The sequence below is a fragment of the Martes martes genome, assembly GCF_963455335.1.
Source record: "Martes martes genome assembly, chromosome: X".
In the NCBI taxonomy this organism is placed as follows: domain Eukaryota; kingdom Metazoa; phylum Chordata; class Mammalia; order Carnivora; family Mustelidae; genus Martes; species Martes martes.
In genome coordinates, this window is record NC_137897.1 from 104,664,054 (window position 1) to 104,683,471 (window position 19,418).

Consider the following 19,418-nt stretch of genomic DNA (forward strand, 5'->3'; position numbering starts at 1 on the left):
TGCAGGAGCAGAAGATGAAAACTTGTCACATTCCCATTAAGTGCATCGCTGCCTCTATCCCTTCAAAATGTGGGAATGACAACTGTAACCTTCACGCCAATCATCTCTGCTGGGCCCAGGCCCAAACCGTGCAGGGCACAAAGACCCCAGGTCTGACCTGTGGAGCCCCCAAGCTTCAGTGGCTGCTGGTTCACTTCACTTCTTCTGGCGGGGCAGGAGGGAGAGGGGAAAGAAAGAGGCTTTTCAGGGCTCCACAACCAATAAAATCGTGCCGCTGTGAGGACATACTTGAGCTCCCAAAAAGACAGGCAGCTCAAGGGCAAACAGTCTCTAATCAGTCGTGTGCGAGTCATTTGATAACTGTCAAGGTGCAGCGGGCTCCTAGGCTGCTCCGGCAATTTCTTGAGTTCTATTTCTAGACGGATGCTGAATACACTGGGAAAGTGCCCAGCGACTTCCCTCAATTACCTTTGTAATTTATATGTAATTGATGACTGCACTTAATCTCCAAGGTTATTAATAGCCCTTCCAAAAAATGACCCCCACGTCTTCCTAAGCCTCTGGAAGCGCCTGGTTAAAATTACAGTATTTCCTTTGCTGGCTGCCGGCCCCCTGCCCGCCCCACCCGGGTGACCAGCACCGAGAGGCAAAGGAGCACTCTCCTCACTTCCATGAAAGGTTCGGAATGGAGGCTTGGCCCCCCGGGGGCTCGAACCGCTCTCTCCACCGTTAGGTTACGCTGGCCAGCCGCCAGCTAGATCCGTGGTTCTTTCCGAACCCTCAGGGCGAACGGGCTACCTGCGCCGCCGCCGGCTCCAGTGCAGCCGGCGGGGCTGCGCGCAACAGTTGCCCTCCGCGAATGAGAGACCGCGCGACCCGGAGGGGACCCGCGGCCGCCGCCGCCGCCTCGCAGGGAGGGGCGAAGGGCGCCCGCCGAAAAGCCGCCTGCCCGGCGCTCGGAGAAGGGCTTTCACCAATACCCCACGCACCCCCAGCGCCCAAATCCGGTGAACTTTTTCACAGGCTAAGGCTTCTCCATTTGCATAACCATCTCCAAACTGCGATTCAGGTTTCCTGTAGTCAGTCCTTTCAAAGGTTTGTAATTGAATGTGCAATTAACCCTGAAAATGAGGTGAGAAAAAAAAAAGGGGGGGGGGATGGAAGTACCCTTCCCGTCCAGCACCTTCCGGAAAGCAAGAGAGTTCCCAAAATTCAGGGTTTGGAGGGGTGGAGAGTCGTTTGCTTTTTAAAGGCGACTTCTAAAGCCGCTGTAGCTACTAAAACTCCTAATTCGCGTCAGCGGTCGAGGAGAGGCGGGGAGAGGGTTTTTAAAAGAACATCAATGAAACCTCCACTGGAGATCCACGTTTGGCGTCCCCGGGAAGCTGGCACGCTGTAGGTTGCGCCACCCCCCCCCCCACACACCCCACCGGCGACCCTCACCTCCTCCCGGCCTCTCGTCACCCGCACAACAAAGCGGGGAGCCCAGTAAGGAGTTCAACCCGGAACAGGCGACGGAGCCGGTGACACGCACTTTGCGGGCCAGAGTCCTCGGGACTCCCCGGGACCGGGAAGACGCGGTGGGGCGGGAGCAGATGCGGGGTGGCACCCGGCCCGGCGGCGGGGCACCCCGCCTCGAAGTCCCGGGGGGCCGCGCTGCGCCAGGGCTCGCTCCCGCGCTCTCTCCCGCCTGCCCACGGCTTCCCCCCCACCGCCGCCCCAGGCTACCTGCGGCCGCGCGGGGGTTCCGCGGCCCCTTCGCCCGGGTGCCTGCCTCCACGCACGCCTCCCGAGGGCCCCCACCTACCGTTGATCTCGTGCGTGGGGGCATCGTTCTTGTTGAAGCCTTTGGACACGTAAAGCCGTCGCACTTCCGAGCAACTTTTCGACTTGGGCTCGGCAGCCAGCAGCGCGGTGCAGAGCACGGCCAGGGCACAGAGAAGCGCGGGCAAGCCGAACCGGGCCATGGTGCGGGCCGGGGCTGACGCGCTCCCACCTCTGGGAACCGGGGGAGAGTGGCGAGCGCGGGCCGAGCGGCGCGGGGCCGGGGACTCGCGAGCGGAGCGAGAGGGCGAGGGAGTTGGGGTAGGAGTTGGGAGAGCAGCGGGAGGAGACGCGGGGCGAAAAGTGGAGCTGGGCCTCGCGCGTCAGGCAACGGTCCCCGGTGCCAGGCGCCCGGCCGGGGGGGCGGAGGCGGAGGGCGTGGAGGCGGTGCGCGGCCCACGGGAGCGGAGGCGCGGGCCGGTGGGCTCCGGGCTCCGCGGGGCGGCGGACGGGGCGCGCCGGCAGGCAGCGGGACAGGGGCGCGGGGAAGGAGGGGAAGGTGGCAGGCGCCGCCGGGGCCGCGGAGGGCGTGGGCGGCGGCGGGCGCTCGCTGCGCGCGGCTCGGGGTTGCCCGGCGCGGGTCCGCTCTCCTGGCTCGGCTCGGCTCCGCTCGGCTCACTCTGCCCTCGGCCGCGCGGCTGTGCCCTCCTCAGCTCCGCCGCTGATTGACTGGCCGGCGTGCGCGGCGACGCTCGGCAAACTTGGCCCAGCGGGCGGCACTCAGGGGGAGGGGGGCGGGCGGCGGGGGGGGGGGCCGGAGACGGGCGGGAGCACGCAGGGCCGGGACGGGAGAAAACCTGGAAGCGGGCTGGGATCCGGAGCGGCCAAATCCACTTCCTAGGGGGCCGCACCGGGCGCGCGGCGCTCCCTCGCGCGACACGCCCCGCGGGGCTCCTCCCTCCGCTCCTCCTCCCCTCCCCCGGGAGGCGGGAGATGCCCGCCGCCCCCTCCCCGAAGAGGGAGGGCTAACTTCTCCCGGGTGAAGGGCCGAAGTCCTGGGGGGACCGCGCGCCTGGGCACTCGTTCCGAAGCCCACGGCCGAGTCACAGGCTATCTGCGCGCGGCCACCTGACTCGCTGACCGTGGGCCAAAGGCGGGGGAGCCCTCCCGCCTCGATACCTGCCCTCCCAGCCGCCCCGCAGCCCCGAGGACGCCCCTAACAGCTCCTGGGCCAGGAGCGGAAGGCGCTAGCATGACTCGCATTGTTTCGCTGCAGGCACCAGGGGACTTCGGACTCCCAGCTGGCACTAGACCCTCACCTGGCCCTCTCAGACCTGCTTCCCATCCAACGGTGCTCCATGAGCACCGACTTGTTCCGAACCCCGGCAGGCATTCTCCTCCCCCGCCTTCCCTCTGCCACGCCCGGTTCTGCTACAAGTTTAACCAAACCCTGAAGTGGGAGTGCCCTCCCCCATCACCCCAGGATAGAGGCGTTGGGACATTCAGGGATGACCTCCAAGATTTTGGAAACCTGGCCCAAATCCTCGTCGTAAATGTAGGGAAACTGAGGCGCAGAGAAAGGGAGCGACTTGTTAATAGCATGCAGCTGGGATGTGGGTCCAGAACCCTGATTTACTCTCCCAGGTCACGTGGAGTAAAGGTAGCCCAAGACCCCAAGCCCCTTCTGCCCTCAAGCCTCTTGAGAGAGACTCACACCTCTCTGGGACCCAGTCTCCACTTAGCCACCAGAAAACTGGAAATGGGCGAGTCTTCCCACCTTCCCAGCTTTGTCAGATTCCATTAATGAGTGTTTTTGAAGCTCCCAGGGCTCCTTTAATGAAGGGAACTGTGCAGATTGGGAACTTGTCATTACCCTTGTTATTGTTACAATCTGCTTTAAGAGGTTAGGGTGAGAAGTGCCTCAGACACCTCGGGAGTGTGCTGGGAACTGGGCAGATAAAAGGGGCTGGAACTTATTATTTGGCTAGACTCTCAATTCCCATAAAATTACATAGGGTGAAGATATGAACCATCATTACAATTATCACCCTCATAGGGTTTGTTGAGACTTCGTCCACTGCTGTTTGTAAACCACGTTGACATGTTGGCTCTGTGGAGCTGTAGAAACTTAGGTCAGCTATTGTTTTGGATGCCCACTGCACACTCTTCTAGATTTTATTAACTCTTGGAGATCATCAAGGTAAACAGATCCATGACCTATTAGTGAAACTTACAATTTCTGTGGGTGGGCAGAACATTTAACCCTGCAACTAGCAGAGGAGTTTTTCTAAATATGCAAACTCCCCTCCAGGTGAATTTCCTGCCATTTTCAAGAGACTTTCAATTAGTCCACCTTTTTCTCAAACTGATACCATTCAGATTATGGCTAGGGCTTAGCCCAGCCCTTTTAACTTTCACTGATTGATGCATTTACTGAAAGATGTTCTTTACCAAAGATGATACGATCTGAGATGCAGCCGACGGTAATAACAAAATGAAATCCAGTGACCGTAAGTGAAAAAAAGATCCTCCCAAAAACCATGGAGCCCAAATCTGAAAGCTGCTTTTCCCAAGTCCAGGGGGAACTCATTCCTTGCCCCCTCCTCATCCCACCCAATTTACTCCTGTTTTTCCTGCTCATGTATTATTAACCAAAACTTGAGTCTTTTCCACCAGAAACAGTAACCCCTGGCTAGAAACGGATCTGGACAAGTCTGAACTTTACCACACAAGACAGGAACCCCAAGCCCTGCTCAGAGGCGGCTCCCACTTCAAAGCCTCCTTTCATTTAAATACAAACAGGGTGAACAACTGGCAATCTACGAAACAAATACCATCCAGCTTCCCTTTTCAGATGGCCCCTTGCTCCTCCTTTCCTCCCCCCACCCCCACTCCAGCTTTTCTCTTAGGAAGAGGCTCCTTAGTGGAGATGCCTCTACTCTGTAAATTATCTGAATGCCAAAAAAATGGATTGGATACTGCACTTAGAATATAAGAACCAACAGCTTCTCAAGGTGATCAACTCTCATATAGCACTTTTGGGGGAGCTTTTCTATTGTGGTAGAATACGCAAACGTAAATTTTACCATTTTCACCAATTTTTAAGTATACAATTCAGTGGCATTTAGCACACTCACAAAGGTGTGCCATCATCACCACCATGTAGCTCCAGAATATTTTCATCATCCCAAAAGGAAACACCATACCCATTAAGGAAAGTCTATTCCCTTCTCCCCACCCCCCAGCCCACGGAAACCACTAATCTGCTATATGGATCTATGGATTTGCCTATTTTGACGTTTGGTATAAATGGAGTCTTGTCGTATGTGACCTGTGTCTGGCTTCTTTCCTTTAGCATCAGGTCTTCAAGACTCACCCATGTGGGAGCAGATATTAGGACTTCTTTCCTTTCTGTGGATGGATGGTGTTCCATTTTATAGATAGGCTACATTGGGTCATATAGTACTTTACCCTTTGCAGAGTGCCTTCAGGTGCACTCCTCTGTTCTTAGAAAATTTTGGGGGGTGGGGGTGTGTGTGTGTGTGTTTTAATAGATTAGCAGGGGCGCCTGGGTGACTCGGTTGGTTAAGCATCTGGTCTGCCTTTGGCTCAGGCCATGATCTCAGGGTCTCGGGATCAAGCCCCACATCGGGCTCCCTGCTCAGGCAGAAAGCCTGCTTCTCCCTCTCCCTCTGCCTCTCGCCCTGCTTGTGCTCTCTCTTACTTCTAAATAATAAATAAAATCTTTTTAAAAAATAAAAATAGGGGCACCTGAGTGGCTCAGTTGTTAAACCTCTGCCTTTGGCTCAGGTCGTGATTCCAAGGTCCTGGGATCAAGCATCGGGCTCCTTGCTCAGCCGGGAACCTGCTTCTCCCTCTCCCCTGAACTGCTCCTGTTCTCTTTCCCTCTCTCTCTCTCTCCCTCCCTCACAAATAAATAAATAAAACCTTTAAAATAAAATAAAATACAAAGTAAAAATAAATAAAAATAGATGAGCAAACATTCTCGGCAAGGTTACGTGGCTCATTCACAGCCCCGGAAATCTTGAGTAGCTGAACCAAGACTGAAAATGTTAAGGCCTCTGACCAAATCCCACGGGTCTCATTTAGGGTCAGCTGTGAAAGTGTAACTACCCAGATCCCGCAGGAGCATCCCTATTTCAGACAATTAAATGTTCACTGAGCACCTACTATGTGCCAAATGCTGCCCATCCCTAGAGGGAGGGAAGACATACACACCACAAGGCATTTACAGTCGAATGCACTGGGTCAGACCCACACGCAAAGGCTCGCTTCGGTAGAATACATTAACGGTATACCTGCTTCTCCCAGGCAAGGCATTTCTCCTGATAAGGCACTGGGGTACGCTCACCGGCGAGCAGAGAACAACGTATGCACTGCCCACTGCGCTCCTCCAAGCCAAGAACAAGCTCAGTCAGGTCCACTCTCTTGGCTCTGGGGGTACATCTCCTGGCCTGCTGGGGAGCTAGATTGGTTGCCAAACACAGGGATGGCGAGTAGAACGTGACTTCCTTTCCTAGGATAGGTGCTCTCCCACAGCCCTCCAGCCTCTTCCTTTACACAATCCTTCTTTCCCCCGCCATCAGAGCAAGCCTCTGACACCACCCCGAACCCCTGAACGATGCCCTCCACTGCTGAGCCCTGCCCCTCCCCCCATGGTACCCCATCGCTTTCCAGATCAATTCCCAAACAGTTCAGCACCAGCATGACCATGCGTTGTCCATGTTTTCTCTGCAAGCTCTCTCTTGGGTTTTCTTTCCTTTTTAAGCAGCCAAGAGAGTAATACCTGCTGACCACTTGCTACGTACCAAGGTGGGTTCTGAGAAGGCCCTAGAAAGCTGGAAGACCGGAGGCATTTCACGAGCTGACTGTCTGCTTGGGGAGGTGGGATCTGTGTGTGCATGCAGAAAGACAGTGGTGAGGGTAACACAGGGCAATGCCTGTCCCCCGGGACGGTCATCCCAAGTCACTCCTTGTTCTATGGTTGTTCAGCCTCCTCTTGGTCCCTTTGGAAATTTGCAGAAGTACCAGTAATTGAAGGATCAGTCACTTGGAAAGGGTTGATGTGTGTAGTCTGTTCCTGGCTCCTAATTTCATACTTCCCTTCAGTTTCTCTAATACTTGAAGTCTGTCTTACCTTTCCTTCTCCCTCAGAGAGCTCATCTGTGTTTACAACTTTAAACATAGGCAGCGGGTACCTAGCCACCTTACTTCCTGTTTGTGCCTATGGTCCCCACTGTGCTCTCTTTTTCTTCTGTAATCACCTGGACAATTCAAGTCTTCCTTTTCACTCCATGGCCATCAGGGTCTGGCCAGGTTCCATTATCTCTTGTCTGGACTGTAGAGCCAACCTCCTAACAGGTCCTCTGGCCTCTGACCTCTCTCTCTCTCTCTCCATCCATCCACCCAGGGGCTGTCACAAACTCAGCCTGATAGCATCATTTATAAGCTTCCCACTCCTTGCCTAAAAACTCTTCCGTGGGAAGCCAATCTCATAATAATAACTGATATTTGCTTAGTACTACAGAGTTTAGGAATTGCTTCCACGTGTATTATCTGTGAAATATGTACTATTTTCCATAATTTATGGGTGAGGAAAATGGTTCAGAGCCTTAAATTGAGGCCCTCGGAGTCCAAGTTCAATTACAGTCACTTCTCACTGTGCCCCAAGCCCAAAACAGACCCAGGAAAACTTAGAAGACAGTGCAACACTAATGGGTAAAAGATTGGAGAGAGTCAGGACTGCCTTTGGACCCTGAAGGACGGGGAGAAATTACCAGGCAGAGGAGTGGGAATGTAGGGGGCCAGTGAAGACCCGATTTTAGCTGAGTCCAGGTTCATTTCGGAGACTAGCACGACAGAAGGTGCCAGATAACGGGGACACATTACCCTGGGATGACAGTGCTATCTTGATCCCGTCAACACTGATGATATATAAACAGAGACTGAAAAGACAGAAGTGGTGCCTTAGAAACAATGATCTGGGGAGGCGGCGAGGGGGCACAGAATGGACTGAAAGCAGCCGCAGCCGTGGTGAGGGCCCAGCATTTCTTCATCCAGGGATTCCAGATGAAGACCAAAAAACAAATGCATAAAAGACACGAAGGGAAAGGCAGTGAAAGAGGTGAGGCAGTGGGGCTACCCCCCACCCACCACGAGAGTTAAGCCCTGGTTCTGCCATTTACTGACCATGTGTCCTTAGGTAAGTAACTTACCCTCCCAGAGCCTCACTTTTTTTCTCACACCTACCTCTCCTCGAGGATTACAAGAGAAAACATATGAAAAGCATTCCTCTTGGCCCCTAGCGCTTTCTGTGCCCTCAGCACAAGGCATGGGGTAGAAACTACAGGGACTTTATCAGAAAGCACTTAGCACCCTGCCCAGTACAAAGCCCTCATTTGCTATCCATCCGATCATTCCTTTATTCAACAAGTATTTATTGGGATCGACACTCTTTAAGGCTTTGGGAGCACAGTTACGAATAAAACAGTATCCCTTCTCTCATGGGGCCTAAACGTTGGGGCTCAATAGAGTAAATATTAGCTAATACTCTCCTTACAGTTATTAGACATTCCATCCACTTTACAATTTGCTCAGACCCAGCCCTGCCAGCACTGAAATGCTATTTAGTATGATAGCATATTTGTCTAATAATTTTTTAGATGTATGTATTTATTTAAAAGCAAGAGAGAGCACTTGTGAGCACACAGAGGGAGAGGAAGAAGCAGACTCCCTTGTTGAGCAGGGAGCCTGACATGGGGCTCCATCTCAGGACTCCGGGATCATGACCTGATCTGAAGGCAGATGCCTGGGGTGCCTGGGTGACGAAGGCGTTAAGCATCTGCCTTCTGCTCAGGTCATCCCAGGGTCCTGGGATTGAGGCCCGCATCGGGCTCCTTGCTCAGCAGGAAGCCTGCTTCTCCCTCTCCCTCTCCCCCTGCTTGTGTCCCCTCTCTTGCTGTCTCTCTCTCTCTCTCTCTCTGTCAAATAAATAAATATAATCTTAAAAAAAATCAAGGCAGATGCTTAACCGACTGAGCCCACCCTGGCACCCCCTAGTCTAATAATTTTGAAGATTTATTTATTTGAGAGAGAGTGAAAATGGGGGGGGGTGTGGTGAGGGGCAGAGGGAGAGAGAAACTTAAGCAGACTCCCCACTTAGCGTGAAGCCCGATGCGGGGCCCAATCTCACGTCCCTGAGATCACAACCTGAGCCAAAACCAAGAACCAGACACTCAATGGACTGTACCACCCAGGCGCCCCTTGGTCTAATAATTTTGTATCGGAACACATGAATTATATCCGTATTGGTCTCCACAGTTAGCATTGTATGATACAAGTTGTTGAACACAAAAGGATCGAGTTATTTTTGTCTGTGAGCGTTCTTTCACTATAGGAAAGGTGTTTCTTGTGCCCATTTTCCCAGTGAGATACCAGAGGCCCAAAGAGTAAAATGGACATTCTCATGTCGCTGGTACTGATATGTTCTCATACTTTACTACTGGGGCAAAGGTTTCAGGAAGTTTGTAACTTCTGTAAAAAATGACGACTCACATCTCACGCTCATGGGAGAACATCCCTAAGCTGTTATCTATAGTCTATTTATAAAGGGCATTTCTAAGTACTGAAAAAAAGGACTCACTTTGCAGTGGGTGCATTTCCTGATGACAGCAAAAACAGTTGCCATAGATATTCATTACTCTAGCTTGTGGCCTACGATTTGACCTGCGGCTTTAGATGTAAAACATGCATTTCAATGTAATTGGGAGAGTTTCTTCTCTAATTTGCCCATCAGACATAAATGGAACATTCGTGGAAGGAAAATTATTTCTTCATATCCTTTTGATTCAATAAAACTACCAGTACACGCGAAGGTACTTCTGAAACATTCATTTTTCAAAATTGTTTGTACAGCTTGTTCACATCGCAAGCAGCCAATGAGAAAATTGCATGAGCAAAAGGACAGAGGAGAGGCCGGCGGCCCAGCACTGTCCAAACAGAGGCTACTGGAATGTGAGATCTGGACGGGACCTTGACATTTGTCTGGTCCATCCACCTCAACCTTGACCTTTCCTTTTGCATTTGAAATTTCAAGCCTGGGAAAGACCGTCAGAGGCAAAACATAGGTTCTGACTAGAACGGGGGCAATAGTGATGGTGTTTTCTATCCTTGCTCCTTCTAGTCAGGATTTCAGAGGGAACAAGGGTTTCTAGGTTTCAAGCACATTGCGCCTCGAGATTGCAAAGGACACGTAGTTACATGTGGTAGCATGAGCTGCATTTTATGTTCATTCTCTACCTTGTTTGGAAAAACAGACAAGCGATCTGGTGGCAGCACCCCTCCCCCCACTTCCAGGACTCCGAGGATCTGAAGGGTGTCCTCCCCAACTCCAGCCCTGAACATCATGAAACCTTGTCTCGGCCCGCCACCCCACCCCCTTGCCCTGCTGTGAGGATCAGAAAACCCAGCCACAAAACCCAGGCTCCATTAGAAAGTGACAGAACGTTTTAAGCGACATAAGAAAGTCCTTAATGAAATGCCAGTTGAGCCCTACAGGTAATGAGACTTGCACTTTAAACCTGCAAAGTCAGATGGCATTCCCTTTCTTTTTTCTTCTCCTCCTCCTCTTCTTTTTCTTCTTCTTTTTCCATAGCACCATCATCCCTGCCTTTATGTGAAGAGACAATGTGCATTTTTAAGAAGACCCAGCAGGGAGTAGGCATTTTTATTCCAAAGAGATACCACAGATAAAAAGAGCTGAAGAGAGTCAGGGTCAGACATAGTTTGACATTTGTCATTTTCTAACCACTGATGGGTGATGTCTACAGCACTGTTGCTATAACAATAATGAATTCAAATGAGCGAGGAAACTAGGAACCTGCGCAGACTTTCCAAGCATCTAGCTGAATCCAGGCTGCGCACACAGCATGGGGGTGGGGGTTGGATTTTCCCATGTCCCTCCCTGCTCATGCTCACGTATACACACTTCTCCTACCCAGCCTGACTTTGGATAATTCAAACCGACATGGTCTTAATTCTCAGAGTACCCAGTGCCGTATTCCAGCATGCAGGGCTTGCGGGGGGAGGGAAGGGGAGGATGGCAAAAGCCGGCAGAACCCAGGAAGGGGCTTATGCCCGCTCACTTCCACTACCTCTAAGAGAACCCTGCCTTTCTTCCCCTTGACTTCTCAGGGTCAAGGGAAGGAGGCAGCTTTAAAAGAAAAATTTATCAAGAGAAACTTGTAGCAGTGCCTGGCTGGCTCAGTTGGTGGAACATGTGACTCTTGATCTCAGGGTCATGAGTTCAAGCCCCATGTTGGGTGCAGACCTTACATTAAAAAAAAAGTTGGGGCACCTGGAGGGTTCAGTCAAACCTCCAACTCTTGATTTCAGCTCAAGTCTTGATCTCAGGGTGGTGAGTTCAAGCCCCACACTGGGGGGGGGGGTCTGTGCTGGGTGTGGAGCCTACTTTAAAAAAAGTCAGGGGTGCCTGGGGGGCTCAGTGGGTTAAAGCCTCTGCCTTCGGCTCAGGTCGTGATCCCCGGGTCCTGGAATCAAGCCCCGCATCGGACTCTCTGCCTACTTGTGATCTCTGTCTGTCAAATAAATAAATAAAATCTTTTTTTAAAAAAAGTCAAAAAAAAAAGAAAAGAACTAATTTTCAGAAGTCCCATTTCGGATTTTAAATAATCAAATCTAATTTCTATACTCCTGACTTTATTTCCTTTAGAGTTTGGATTCATTTTAATTTGTTTGTCTTTAATAAATGTATACAAATGGTATGATCTTGAAAAATTGCTGGTTTTAGTCGATATTTTAGGTACTATGAATAAAAGTATTCAAGGTTGTAAAACTACCACCTCTACTAAGGTGCAAAAAATATGTATCACCACAAAGAGCAACTCTATCCCCATTAAGCAGTCACTCCCCCTTACCCCCTCCCCCTGCCCCACAGCAGCCCCTTACAACCTCTAACCTACTTCGGGTCTCTATAAATTTGTCTGTTCTGGACATTTCATGCAGTGGAATCCTACAGTATTGGTCCCTGTGTGGCTCATTTTACTTTGCACAATGCCTTTAGGGTTCATTCGTGTTGTAGCAGGCATCAATACTTCATTCCTTTTTATGGCGGAATAATATTCTGTCATGTGGATACACACATTTTATTTATCCATTTATTGCTTGGTGGATATTTGTGTTTCCATTTTTTGCATACCCGGGAATTTATCCTAAGGAAATAACCAAGGAGGTGCATAAATCATTAGCTACAAGGCTATTCAGTGTGTGTTTATATACTATAATCTGTTAATCCATTCATCCTCTGATTTCCGATTCTTTTGGGTATTGACCTACTATTTTTTAAAGAGATTTATTTACTTATTTTAGAGAGAGACAGCTTGCGCTCACACAAGCACGAGGGGCAGAGGGAGAGGGGGAGGGAGAGAGAATCTCAAGCAGACTCCATGTTGAGTGTGGAGCCTGATACAAGGATCCGTCTCATGACCCTGAGATCATCACCCAAGCTGAATCCAAGAATCAGACACTTAACCGACTGTGCCATCCAGGTGCCCCTTGACATATTATTTTTTTATCACGGACTGTGGCTGGGTATTGTTTTTTGTTTGGGGGTTTTTTTAGAGGTGAAATTTTTTTAAGATTTTATTGATTTATTTGACAGAGACAGACACAGCAAGAGAGGAAACACAAGCAGAGGGAGTGGGAGAGGGAGAAGCAGGCTTCCCGCTGAGCAGGAAGCAGGATGCCTGGCTCCGGCTCCATCCCAGGACCCTGGGATCATGACCTGAGCTGAAGGCAGAGGATTAATGACTGAGCCACCCAGGTGCCCCATAGCTGGGTATTGTTAAGAAAAGGTTCTATCCTGTTGCCTTTGGTATGGCAGTGGTGAAGTAGGCTGTCTTTGGCAGAGCTTGGAGAATGGCACGGTAAGAAGTCACTGGGCTGTGAATCAGAGTCCTCCGACTGAGTCCTAACTTTGCTACTATTCTTGACTCCAATTTTCTCACATGTGCGACTGGGGCTTTGGAGTTCCTTCCAGCTCTGATACTTGATTTTTGCCCTAGACAAGATCCTGGCCCTCAAGAAACTTACAATTTTATCTAAAAAAATTTTTTGTCAAGTAAAGAGTACTCCCCCAACATGGGACGTGAACTCATGACCCCCGGATCAAGCGTCGTGTGCTCTACTGACTGAGCCAGCTGGGCACCCTGCAACTTACAATTTTAGTGGGCAGACAAGACATAGCCCCCGAGAGACAACTCGTGACCCACAACAGCACATGTGAAACACCAGTGATTCGCCTCACAGTTGTTTGGAGAGAGTTTTCCTTTGAGCCTACTTTCTCCATTCAACATGAGGAAGCCTTTTCAATGATGTTCCAATTTTTTGCTGCAACAGCTGCAGCCACTGCCAGTCATTTAGGCGTCTTGGATTCTGTTCGGTTGGGGTATTAGCCACAGGGACCAAGGGCAACAGTGAAAACAGCGATGTCATTAAAGGTGGGGGCACTGAATTGCCAGTAATGCCCAAAGCCGGCTGCACAAAGCTAGAACTTCACTAGGAAATGAGGAGCAGCTGGCCATAGTGTCCCGCCCCACTTCCCTCCCCACCCCCCACCGCCCCCCCCCAACCTGGGGAAGGGCCGCTTCCCTAAGCAGGAGGAAAAGCAGCAAAAACTCCAACCCGGCCCCTTGACTCATGAAGAAACCCTGTTCCCCCACCTGCCTTGCAGCCTCTCGGCTCGTCTGTGCAGAAACACAGCTACAACCCGCACCACACCCTCTCCATTCACTGCCACATCCCTTCTTTGAATTCCGTTTTCAATGTTACTTGACAATTGGGTAAAATCATGTTTCAAAGAATGCACTGGACAGCATGCAGCAGGGACCCATTAAAATCCTGCTTTGGTATATACAAAAATATACTCATTTTCACAGATTTAAATACTTCTCAGCTCTCTGCAAAGGACTGCATGACAGATGGTTTCAAAGCGAGTCACATTTACAAACAGCAGACAAAAATATTATTTCGCAGATTCTCTAAGAGTTCTTCTGAGCTGTTCAGAACCAATCTTTTCCCAAGGGCTCTTTTATTTCTAATTTGTGGAGGCCAATGCAAAAGCCTTTCTCCTTCCTAGCAACCTCTGTGGGTGCGTCTCTTGAGCTTGTAGAAGAATCGAAAGCAGTTCTAGAACTATGAATATTATTCTGGAGAATACTCCTTGGCTCCCAAAATATGAATTATTAACCCATAACAAACACTAAACCAAAAATGGGGGGAGTGGGGAGAGAAAAGACCAAGAGGAGAATGAGCTGATGGAGAAATGTCACAGGAGTTATGAATCATCTACACAGCCATCTAGTGAATTACACTTCTCCAATTAAAGTCATCAAAACAAGGACTGCCTCCTGGACAACCCTGCTTTTTAAAGTTCTTTAAAAGGTCACGTGTCAAGTACACATTATGAACAGGGAATAAGCCACAGGGCTGGACTGTAATCCAGAAGCATCCACTGTCGGCAGGGACCGCACCACTAATTCACAAGGCAGGCAGGGCGTGTTGGCTCCAGATAGCTGGGGGTCCTCATGATCGGCGGAGGGGTGAGGTCACTGGGCCTTCTGGGGGTGGGTCCAGGCGAGGGGAGATAGCCACACCGAAGATCTCAAAGGGCTAGGTGGGCCTGTTAGATAAACAGCATGCCTTGCACAAAGGTCTAGAGGCTGAGAATTGGGAGATGGGCAGAATGGGGAGAGTGGGGGACAGTCAGCTTGGGGAAGAGTGGAAAGAGACGGAGGGAAGAGCATAGAGCCACACCTATGTGGTTGGCAGCTCAGATCCCTGTCCGGCTGGACCAAAAGAATGCTTGGCAACGTAAGTGTGAGCCATGGGGGTACACCGTCCCCATAAAGGCCGTCTTTCTCTTCCTGCTAGCCTTACCCTGAGAACCAACAGGGTTTACATGGTCTCTAGCACATACTGACAAGGAAAGGAAAGAACCCGAGCAAAGCAACAGCATACACAGCCTGGGTTCCTTTTTTTTTTTTTTTTTTTAAAGATTTCATTTATCTATTTGACACACAGACAGAGAGAGAGAACAAGCAGGGGGAGCGGCAGGCAGAGGACGAAGCGGGCTCCCCGCAGGGTGCGGATGTGGGGCTGAGATCATGACCTGAGCCAAAGGCCGACGCCTACCGACTGAGCCACCCAGGCGCCCCCTGGGTTCTGGTTAATAGCACAGTTGTGGGTTGGCTGAGCGATGCCATCCCTCAAGAAGTTAGTGCATTTTCATCTTTTACAGTGAAATTTTCCTGTTTATTCCTCCCACTCATGTTCTAGAATTTTATTTATAACACTTTTTGGCCTGCTCTTTAAAGTGTGTGTGCGTGCCTCTGTGTGTGAGAGACTGACTGAGAAGCTAAAGTACTCTTCTTATTGGGCTTGGAGCTTCTGGAAGGCAGGCCTCCCACCCATTCCAAGTATTATAATTACGATCCGTTCTGCATCAGGAGAAGCAAGCTAGACGGTGCCCCTCTGTTCTGGCGGTACCCTCTTGCCTAGCCGCCTCCTGGGGCCATGGCCCTCCAGCCTCGGCTTCCCCTGGGGTCCCACCAAGGCGGCCTGCCTGCCGCCCAGGGCTTGCGGGACCCTCGGGAAGTCTGACTCACGGTGCAAGAAGGGGCCTCAGACAGTCACCGGGGCCCGTGTCCTGTGGTCAGGTGGGACCGGGACCCGACCACCCACCCAGGCGGGGGCTGAAGATGTCAAGGCAGAGGCCAGCGGCCCCGCCAGGCACCGGGCACAGAGCTGAAGCGGCCCAACAGGTGCCGCCCCAGATGCACCAGGGAGGGCCCCAGGGAGGAGGCGGCCTCCTTGCCTTTGTCTGTGGCCTGGTGGCCATGGCAGCATGCTGCGGAGGGGCTGGAGAAGCCGGCCTGGTCCACGTGTGGGCCAAGGGGAGCCTGGGCGTCTCTGCTGGGACAGGGCTGCCTTTCCAGCCCCAACTCGAGCCTGGACAACCACTTGCCCTTTCACTGAGATGAGGCTCAGAGAAGGGAGGCCCCTCCCTCTGCTGATCAGGGTTGGGGGCTCTTCCTCTGGCCCGTGGGGAGACGAAGAGCAGCTCAGCACTCCGCCTGGGGCTCAGAGACAGGATGGCGGTCTGGGTCTGGATTAGTCCGCTTAGCTCCATTTAGTGTTTGCTCCCCAACCCTCAAGCTAGCATTACCAGCATCACCTGGGAACTTCCTAGAAATGCAGACTCCCAGGAGCACCTGGCTTGCTCAGTCCCATAGAACATGTGACCTTGATCTAGGGGTCTTGAGTTCAAGCCCCACATTGGGCATCGAGCTTACTTTAAAAATAAGTAAATAAAATTTTAAAAAGTCTTGCAAAAACAAAACAAAAAAGTCCTGGTATTTGGAAAAAAAAAAAAGGAAAAAAGAAAGAAATGCGGACTCCCAGCCCCCACCCCCACACCACCTCCTTCAGAATCTGCATTTTAATAAGATCCCCAGGTGATTGGTATGTGCATTCCAGCTGGAGAAGCCCTGCCTGAATTGTTAAAGGCAGACTGGAATAAAACCTCCATTTGCAATTGGATGATCTGGGACTGCAACGGTGGTTCCAGCCACGGTCAAAGCCTAAAAACTTCCGAGGCCAGGCCGGGGTCAAGCAAAGCCAAATTCACCGCAGCCCAGCGCAACCTCCCTAAACACTCACGAGGTGGAACTTCCCGCTGGGCTACACAAGGACTTCGGTGATGAGTGTCCGTAACCAGCGGCTGCTGGCTATTGTTGTGTGTGTTTATCTCATCATCAACTAGACTGTAAGGTCTAAAAGGCCAGGAATCATACTGTATGAGTGTATATACTATGGGAGAAAAACGGCATATAATTAGCACAAGCTTTGAACTAGGTGGACCCGCCTTCCTGGCCCAGAATTTCCACTAACTTACTGTCTAGCCTCAGCCATGGCACACGGTCTTTGGGACCCCAAGTGTGGTCATCCGTATCTAGTAGTAGTAAAAACCGATCTCCCAGGATTGTTGGAGGATGAAATGAGTAAGCATCAAAAATGTACCTTTTAGGGGTGCCTGGGTGGCTCAGTCGGTATGGCCTGTGACTCTTGATATCGGGGTGGTGGGTTCCAGCCCTATGTTGCGTGTAGAGATTACTTTGAAAAAAAAAAAAAATGTACCTCATAGGGCACCTGGGTGGGTCCGTGAGTTAAGCATCTGCCTTTGGCTCAGGTCGTGATCTCAGGGTTCTGGGATGGAGTCCAGTGTCAGGCTCCCTGCTCAGTGAGAAGTCTGCTTCTTCCTCTCCCTGTCCCTCCTCCAACTCACTCATGTGCTCTCTCTGTCAAATAAATAAATAAAATCTAAAAAAATAAAATAAATAAGTTAAAAGATGTACCAAAATAACAGGCGCTCAATGAAACAGTTACACATTTCCCTATGAATCTCCTTACCCCCCTGTACCTAGCTCCAGGCCAGCACATTTTAAATGCTAAATAAAAATAGACCAGGTAAAAAAAATTAAAAATTTAAAATTTAAAAAAAATTAAAAATTTTTAAAAAATAGACCAGGTAAATAAAAAGATGCTAGGTAACAAAAAATAGGCTAGGTGATGGATCCCCTAGATAGTGCTTAATAAAGTGCATTTTAAATAAAAACTCCTCTGGTTAAAAAAAAAATCTTTTGAGCAGAATTTTGGTGTAATGCAATTTAAATGAAAAAAAAACAAAAAAACAAAAAAAACAAGAAAAGCGCCTTCAGGCACTGAGGAGATTAGGACTCAAGGGAGTTGAGCCAGTTTTAGCCGGAGATGCCTATAGGGTTATGAAGGCAGTCTAGGTGAGAGTTTACAACTGCTTGGACTCAGGTCGTGACAGGAGGTGTAGCGAAGTGACTGATTTTAGAATATATTTTCAAGATAGCCATGATACGGCATATTAACATTCTTGTGTACGTTAAATTAGAAAACGGATGTAAATGTTTTCTCATATTTTGGGTGTCAGGATGATAGACAACTTTAAAAGACTAGAAAAAAATCATGCAAATAAAAAGGTTATAGGCTAAGGTTAATCTAGAAAGTTCTTCAAATTTCTGCACAAAATTAAAGACACAGTAGCTAGTAAGCTTATTTTTATTATTAATCTTTTTATTGATAAAATGAAACATGTTGAAAATCTGCAAAAAAAAAATAATAATAACTTACGGGGCACCTGGGTGGCTCTGTAGGTGAAGCGTCTGCCTCAGGTCATGATCCCGGGGTCCCAGGTTCGAGCCCCATATTGGGCTCCCTGCTCGATGGGAAGCCTGCCTTTCCCCCCACATCATGCTCTCTCTCGCTTGCTCTCCCTCTCTCAAGTCAATGAATAAAATCTTGAAAAAAAAATAACTTACCGTTTTCGTAACTGTTTTTCCAAATATCAACGCTCATCGTCCTTGTTATGGACAGTTTGGGGAAACACAGGAAAGTATAATAACGAGCTAGCTCTCTCCTTGCAGATCCAAAGCCTGGACTCTGTTGCATTCAAGACTCAGCTCCAGCCCTGGCCCGGAGGAAGGCTCTGCAGCTGCAGGCATCTTGGACGTTAATACTGTTTTACAAGCGGGTGCGGAAGACTGCCCTGGTCCAGGATGGCCCTAGCCCGGGGAATTCACAAAAGCTGCCAGAGCCTTCCACAAGGCCAAGCCCACCTTTGTGCACTTGCATCCAACTGTGACGAGCCTCTGTATGTCAAGTTGGGGGAGGCCCTTTGTGCTGAACACCAAATCAACCTAATTAAGGTTGATGACAACAAGAGACGAGGGGAGAGAGGAGGTCTTGGTGGAAGGGACACAGGGGGAGAGCCCCCCGCAAAGGGCTGGCTGGCAGCTGTGTTATAGAGAAGGACGAGGGCAAAGAGTCTCAGGCCAAGGATGCCATCGAGGGCTACTTCAAATGCAAGAAATGAACAAATGAAAAAGTTGGCTCTTGTTCCTCAAAGGAAAAACAAAACAAAAGCTACAATTTGCTATAATACCACCGGGCAGCCACAGACCATATTGATGCGAACGTTTTGGAATATTTCCTTCCATTATTTCTCTCTCTCTTATATTTAAATAATATATTATTATCTCTTTGATATTTATAGAATAGAAATAAAGAGAGATGCGGTGGAGGGGAACACCTGGCCGGCTCAGTCGGTGGAGGGAGCAACTCTCAAGGGTTGTGAGTTCCAGTCCCACCTTGGGGGTAGAGATTACTAAAAAAAAAAAAAAAAACTTTTTTAAAAGGAGAGGGAGAATCTGAATATGGAGATCAAAATAATTACCTGTTATTACTGTTATATTATATAAAAGTTTGTTGGTCTCAGAAGACAATGGGGCCGGCTGGGTTTCCTTCCTCCCTGAGCACTGAGCCCTCTGCTCTGGAAACCCAGGCCTCGATACCAGCCACACTAAGACATTTCCCCGGTTCCCTGAGATCTCCACGTGGTATGTGCTACATAACCGTGCTTTCGAAGACAATACGCTGGATAGAAAGCAGGGGGATAAGAACACATCTGAACAGGTGACCCGTCTGACACAATCCATGTTTCAAACCCAAAGGCATTTTCTAGTGAAATA

At 50.0% G+C, this 19,418-nt stretch overlaps 1 protein-coding gene and 1 pseudogene across 2 annotated transcripts in view; one reads left to right on the forward strand and one right to left on the reverse strand.

The window, feature by feature from the left end:
* The window catches only part of GPC4 (glypican 4), a 106,354-nt gene extending 103,859 nt beyond the window's left edge, over positions 1-2,495 (reverse strand). Inside the window, exon 1 of the mRNA XM_080794761.1 lies at positions 1,808-2,495. Within this exon, the coding sequence (XP_080650887.1) occupies positions 1,808-1,967 (160 nt within the window). The 5' untranslated portion in view covers positions 1,968-2,495. The remainder of the gene's footprint in view (positions 1-1,807) is intronic.
* LOC308337483 (small ribosomal subunit protein eS12-like) lies at positions 1,966-18,763 on the forward strand (annotated as a pseudogene). The gene is made up of 2 exons: positions 1,966-2,285; positions 18,315-18,763. The product of its transcript is annotated as a small ribosomal subunit protein eS12-like (transcript).
* Positions 18,764-19,418: the final 655 nt, after the last annotated feature.